This window comes from Mirounga leonina, unplaced genomic scaffold (assembly GCF_011800145.1).
Source record: "Mirounga leonina isolate KUSES-001 unplaced genomic scaffold, KU_Mleo_1.0 Mir_213, whole genome shotgun sequence".
Taxonomy (NCBI): domain Eukaryota; kingdom Metazoa; phylum Chordata; class Mammalia; order Carnivora; family Phocidae; genus Mirounga; species Mirounga leonina.
The window spans coordinates 9,889-17,187 of record NW_023270526.1 but is presented as its reverse complement, the minus strand read 5'-3'; the positions used below and the strand labels follow the sequence as shown (position 1 = coordinate 17,187).

At 44.4% G+C, this 7,299-nt stretch overlaps 1 protein-coding gene across 1 annotated transcript; it reads left to right on the top strand.

Moving 5' to 3' along the window:
- Positions 1 to 1,719: 1,719 nt before the first annotated feature.
- On the top strand, positions 1,720 to 3,351 carry LOC118026173 (pepsin B-like; the record flags this gene model as incomplete). Its single annotated transcript, XM_035028922.1, has 3 exons — positions 1,720 to 1,867; positions 2,766 to 2,864; positions 3,099 to 3,351. Coding segments are annotated over 3 exons (400 nt in total), but the record flags the coding sequence as incomplete, so codon positions are not given.
- Positions 3,352 to 7,299: the final 3,948 nt, after the last annotated feature.

Here is a 7,299-nt window from a genome sequence, read left to right as displayed (position 1 = left end):
AAGTAACAGCTCTCATTGATGTTTTTGATGTGCCAGAGACTGTGCTAAATATTTTATATATATTATTGCATGTATATTCCACTACAACAGTATGAGGTGGTCAGTAGTTTATTTCATTGTGTAGATAAAGGAATCAAGCCTCAGAGGTTCAGTAACTTATCCAAAGTCACACATTTCACAAATTTCCAAATTTGAGCCCAAGCATATCTGTTCCCAGAGCTTAGTACCATGAATCGGTTACTTCTACACTCCAACCCTTCAGGAAATTTCCATCACCTCCATTTAAAGATACACTTCTTTGGCCTTTGCTCAAGACCATACAACAGCTGGGCACTACCTATCGCTACAGCCTTCCCACCACTTCCTGGCGTGCAGCACAGACTTCACCACGTCCTTGCACCTTGCCATGACTCTTTTGCCTCTTCTCTTTTGACTATATCACCTGAAGCCCCTCATGTCCTGTGCACATCCTTTGGAGACCAGATAAATTCCTACCTCCCCCCAAAAGACCTCTCAGGGACCCAATCTCTCTTTCAGTCCCATAGTATTACTGGCTTGTGTCCCAACATGTCTCTCTTCATCTGTGGGTAGACACAGTGGAATCACCCCAATGTGCATGAGTAGAGAGGTAAGCAGTTGATGTCTGACAAGTAGTTTTTTGTGCCTGGAGTAGAGGGGTCTTTTCACTTGGACCAATTGCACTCACCCCTTAAGCATCTCTTTTCAGAATTATCCTTGTCTGACCAACTGCTTCTCACGGCCAGAGTAGATCAAGTCCCCTCCTCTCTGGCCTCTTGAATTTCTTTCATGGCACTCACCAGGGCTACAATTAAACACCATTTACGTGTTTCTGTCAAGTTTGTGGTGTCTGTCTTGTTCACCATTACATCCAAGTACCTTGATTCACCAACAGTACCCAAAATATAAATGGACTGAAGAGGAAGAGTAGAGCAGCCGAAAAAGCTGGATGAGGGATCAGGGACTGAATCACATAGGACTACATTATGGAGATCACCAGCTATTGCCCTATGGTGTTGTGGCTTAATGTATGGTGTTGTCTCATGTCCATTAGAATATGCTCTTTAAAAACAGCGAATATAAGTTAGTCCTCTTCATATCACCCTAATTCTTCTAAGAGTGTCTTGTACATAGTAGGTGCCCAATGTGTATTTATGATTTGATTACCAACTTTAGCTATGTTTGGCACTATGTGTTGGGTCTCATATAGGCAGATTAAAGAAGATAAGACACAGTCCCTACTCCCCACAGAGCTCAGTCAGAGCTGGAGTAGTTACCAGAGCAAGACTGAGGATATTATTCCAGTGGTCCCAAAGACACAGATTTATTACATGGATTGCAGTGTCAAGGTATGGCCTGGCTTTTTGGAAGACTCATCTTTTCAGAGCCGCAGGGTTAGGAGATTAGGGAGGATGCGGCACTTATTTATGGCAGAAATGTCTGACTCTCTCTCTCTTTTTTAAAGATTTATTTATTTATTTATTTGAAAGAGAGAGGGGGAGAGAGAGAGCGGGGGGAGGGTCAGAGGGAGAGACAGTCCCGAGCAGACTCCGAGCTAAGCATAGAGCCCAATGCAGGGCTCCATCTCACAACCCTGGGATCATGACTCAAACTAAAACCAAGAGTCAGACGCTCAACTGACTGCACCACCCAGCTACCCCTAGAAATGCCTGACTCTCTTTGTATTGGTGTGCCCCTCAGGTTTCTTATTGATAACCAGGCCACTGGCTTGTGCTCCCAGGGCTGCCAGGGGATCGTGGGTACGGGAACCTTCCCACTGACTGTTCCCCAGCAGTACTTGGACTTCTTTGTGAAGGCAACAGGAGCCCAACAAGATCAGAATGGTGATGTGAGTAACCAGAAGCCAGGGCTCCTCTGCACATCCAGGCAGCCTCAGCATAGGAGCCTGAGTGCAATGAGTTCATGAGAGACAAGAGGAGGGATTGGGGGAGAACTGAGCTCCTGGTGGAACAGAACACGTGGGGACACATCATGGCCTTTCAGGCATGAACCCTCAATGCAAGGAGGCATAAGGGGAGGGAATAACACCAACTCCAACTGTGAGTATGGGCTGAATGATTGTCGGGAGGGGTGGCTGTTCCATTGCAGGCCCTTGGAACACATCTCACCTTGGTGTGGCACTGTCATTTGACTCTATGAACAGAGCCAGGCATATTGCATTTCTCCATTGCATTTGGGTTTCTTTCTTCCCTAGGAATACTCCTTTGGCTTTTACTCTGAGCAGCCTCCTGTGCCCACCCCTGTTCCCCTATACCCACTTCTGTAGTTTGCTCCTCCTGCATGCAAGAGTCTAGTTTAATTAGACTAAATCTTGGTTCCTCAGGGCGTGTGTGTGTGTGTTTGTGATGAGTACGTGGATAGTTGGACACTAGTGTGGATATGAATTGTGTGAGAGCATGCTTCACACAGGATGTGCCCATGCTTCTTCTCTGTAAGTGGTACTTTCTGGTGGTAGAAATATGTGTTCTGGAATAAGCTTAGCTCCTTATGGCCATATCAATACAACCAAAATCTCAGAGCTGAGATGTGTCCAAGGAGGTCCAGGAAAGCAAAAGCATCTTGTCAGTGTTTGCCTGGGAATCAGGCTTTGCCTTCCATGCTCTCAACCAACCTCTGCTGGAAGGTCAGGAAGAGAGTCTCACAGGGAATGGGGGACTTGGGTCGGGCCCTTTGTCTGGGCCCCCAGTCCCCTGACATTCTACAGCTCTGCTTCTCCTCTCTCTCAGTATGTGGTCAACTGCAACTCCCTACAGAGCATGCCCACCATTACCTTTGTCATCAGTGGGTCACCTTTACCTCTGCCTCCCTCTACCTATGTCCTAAACGTAAGTATGCACTCCAGGCTCCATGGATATGGGATTGGATGGACCCAAACAGCTGTTCTGTGTCCCAGCTCACATCTGAGCACCTATGGGAAGTCACTAGTGGCAGGGCTGAGAGTGAACAAGAAGCCAGAGACCTCACAGGTGTCATGGAATATAGGGTGGGGAATATAGGTACCTGTGGGGAAGGGCCTTTCCATGCACCTGGTTATATCGTCATGTCCTTTGTCTCTTCAGAACAATGGCTACTGCACCCTTGGGATTGAAGTCACTTACCTGCCCTCCCCCAGTGGACAGCCCCTGTGGATTCTGGGAGATGTCTTCCTCAGGGAATATTACACTGTCTACGACTTGGCTGTCAACAGGGTGGGTTTTGCCCTCTCTAAGTAGACTAGCAAGAGGCAGCTGTCTCCACCCTCCCAGCAAGACTCTGAAATTGCCCTACTATTTCTCTGGGCTGACAGCAGCATTTTAGACTAGTCTGATCCCTCTGTGCACTATATTTTTACTCCCTCAACTAATAAATTAAGAATCTCTAAACATCCTTGCTGATCCTTCTAAATATCTTCTTTGTATTCTGCTTGTATTAAACAAATAATCAGTCAAAAAATGGGCAGAAGACATGAACAGACCCTACTCCAAAGAAGACATAAAAATGGCTAACAGACACATGAAAAAATGTTCAACATCACTAGCCATCAGGGAGATACAAGTCAAAACCACAATGAGATACCACCTTACACCAGTTAGAAAGGCAAAAGTTAACAAAACAGGAAACAACAAATGTTGGTGAGGATGTGGAGAAAGGGGAACCCTCTTACACTGTTGGTGGGAATGCAAGCTGGTACAGCCACTCTGGAAAACAGTATGGATGTTCCTCAAGAAGTTAAAAATAGATCTACCCTATGACCCAGCAATTACACTACTAGGTGTTTACCGCAAAGATACAGATGTAGTGAAAAGAAGGGGCACATGCACCCCAATGTTCATAGCAGCAATGTCCACAATAGCCAAATTGTGGAAGGAGCCGAGATGTCCTTCAACAGATGAATGGATAAAGAAGATGTGGTACATATATACAATGGGATATTACTCAGCCATCAGAAAGGATGAATATCCACCATTTGTATCAACATGGATGGAACTGGAGGGGATTATGCTAAGTAGAATAAGTCAAGCAGAGAAAGACAATTATCATATGGTTTCACTCATATGTGGAACATAAGGAATAGCACAGAGGACCATAGCAGAAGGGAGGGAAAACAGAAGGGGGAGATGTCGGAGAAGGAGACAAACCATGAGAGACTATGGACTTGGGGAAAAAACTGAGGGCTTGGGGGGGGAGGTTGGGGTAGCTGGGTGATGGGTATTAAGGAGGGCACATGTTGTGATGAGCACTGGGTGTTATATGCAACTAATGAATCATTGAACACTACATCAAAAACTAATGACATACAGTGGCTAACTTAACATAAGAAAAAGTTTATTCTAGATTGAAAGTTAGCAACAGCTCTTTGGGGGATCTGTGAATTGACCAATGGGCGAGACAGAAAGCAGAGGTGTCTGAGTGAGGACCCACAGCACAGACTTTAAGGACACAATGGTACCTACATGAAGTACTCTGGTGGTGGTGACCAGCCCTCCCAGCACTCTCCATTCCAACACATTCTTCTCTCCATTCTTGAATGTTAGAGAAGAAAAAGAAACCTTAGAGGACATTCCAAACTTGTGCTCAGAGACCAAATCTGGTCAGACAACACAGTGGGTTTTCTGGGGTTTTGTTTTGGTTTTGATTTTGTAGGTTAGCAAAACAACTTTAATGTATGTTGACATTATCTTATATTTTCACAGACCCCCTACTCACTATTGGTGCTCTCAGGTTGCTCACATATGTACTTTACCTGCCTGAGCCTGAAAGCTTTTGAGTTTAGAACCCCAATCTCATTTTACAGTGGAAGAAAGTGGGGTATGGACAGGTTAGCATACAGTTAGTGTTAAAATCAGATCCAGAGCAATGTATTAAATATTTTTATTGTGTTGCTATATGATAAAGTCCGCTATGTGCAAGCCATGGAGGCATACAATTACAAATGAGACATGGCATTGGCTCACTAGGAATTTTCTATCAAGTACAGCATATTGCTCTTGAGCATGTTTCCGGTCTGAAGTAAGCCCAGTAGCTGAACTTGCATTCCACAGTAGGTTATGAACAATCATCTGCAGTGGGTTCTTCTAATGCAGTAATGCTGCCTTTAGGGAGGTAAAAACTGGTATTGCTCTGGGACCCAAAGTTCTTTCAAGAAATGTAATTAGAAGGATTTACCTGGAAAGAAAGATGCAAAGAATTCTCAATCTAGATGTTTGTGGGTGGTAGTGGTAGATGGAGGTGTACATTTTTCTACATCATTGCATCATTCTCCTTCACCAACACACGATGGAGCTGATCTTATGGAATTGGGTAATGTCTGCACTCTGACAATTGCTTTTTCTTTCTGTTGTGCTTCTCTTATGGGAGATACAGCCTTCTTTTGTCAAAGGGAAGGGAGCTCAGTTCAGCCCCAATTCACCTGCATCCTCATCCCTGCTCCATCAGCCACTGTTCCTGCCTCAGTATCACCTCTATTCATGCTCTGGTGGATGGCCTCAACTATATAGAGCAAAGATCTTGAGATGGAGATATAATTGCTAGAAAGTTCTCAGCACTGAAATACAACAAATACAAGTTATCATGAGTAATCTGAAATTCATCAGCAGGGACAAACCACAGACACTGGAACAACATATGGTATTTGTAAAGCCAGAGCTAGCAATTCTGTCTGCTCCTGGATTCTAGAAAGTAGCACCCAACAGAAGCTGTCCACAGCTTATGGTCTCTGTTCCACCTTGTCTATCATGGTAGGACAGGGACAAAATTTACTCATATGGGAGTGTTCCCTACCTTCCAATATGCCACTCTGTCCCCACCACACTAATAAAGATCTTGTCTGTCTGATTCTTGTATCTTATGTGACAGAGACTGAGGGACTGGGACAGAAAAAGAGAGAGAGATGAAGAGAGGAAGAGAGATGCTAGTGGGTCAAAAAAGGTAAAAGGAATGAGGAGTAAATGAGATTTTTAAAAAGCTGGAAGGTAATAGGGAAGAGAGAAGGGATAGAAACTATGGATGGGAGAGGTGAAAATAAAGACTTGGAATTGGAAATTTCTTGGGGGAGATGCTCCACAGTAACATAGGATTGATGAAAGGGAACATAGGTTGAAGATTTTGAGAAATGTTGCCTTTGCTTACAAATTAGAGACTTTTTAATGTTCTGCAAGAGATACAAAAATTGGAATTCCTCTTTTAATTGTTTTTAGCTGCTGTAATGCACTTTTGAAATGTGAATTCATGAAGAAAGTGGCCACATGGACCCCAGTCTATATTTGGGTTATACTTGTAAAACACATTCTAGAGTTTTCTTTCCATTTACTGCTTATGCCATCACCACTGATGAAATATCATTAATTTATTCATAAGGTATTTATTGAAATCTCTTTGTGTAAGTAAAATCTTCCCTGATCCCTGACATCTTCCTGTGTGTCCTCCGCCTACCCCCCCATGAGAGGTTATTGCTCCTCCTTCCCTCCCCCCATAGCACTTTGTACCTCTGACAGTTCACTACACATTGCACTGTATTGTACCCATTGCACGTCCGCCTCCACAACTCAGTTATGATCAAGAGAAAAGAGACCGTTCATTTTTCTCTTTAAGTCCCCAGATCTGACATGTTTTGTGATAACAAGTGCTTAGCAATGCCTGCTATACAACCACATTCATAATACAAGTGACATAAAGACTGTTACAGCGAATGGTGCCTGAGAGTGGCAGGAAAGATGAAGTATCACAAAGGAAACCATGTTAGATTTCGCCTTCAAGTATGTGTAGGAACTCACTGGGTAGAAAAAGTTAGAAAAGGGATCTCATGCAGAAACTGGCATAAGGACAGCACAGAGGCAGGAGACAGTTTGTGTAATTGTAGAGCATCAGGAAATCCCGACTGGCTGGACGCAAGGTACTGGAGAGGATAGTAGGAAATGAGGCAGCCAAGGTGGGTTGCGGTCAGAGGGGCAGGGCCTTGTTAAATCTCTGGACTTGATTCTGCTGTCAAACGGACCCATATGGGTTTCAGTGGAGGAGAGACCTATGATCAGATATTTGAGGAAGAGGGCTCTGCTGGCAGGGCTCCTCTGCTGTTCCCTAGTCCTTACCTGGGGTCGCCCAGGGTCTAGCTTCCATAGAGATTCAACTTCAGATAGAGGCATATCCTTTGTTCCTGGTAGAGCTTCTGCTCTAGAACTCTGGCCATTTTCCTAGGCTCACCATTGTGGCCGGAAGAGCTAAACAGAAATGGAAGACCCCTTTGTATCTGACAACTAAATCCAGAACTTAGAGCCAACCAAT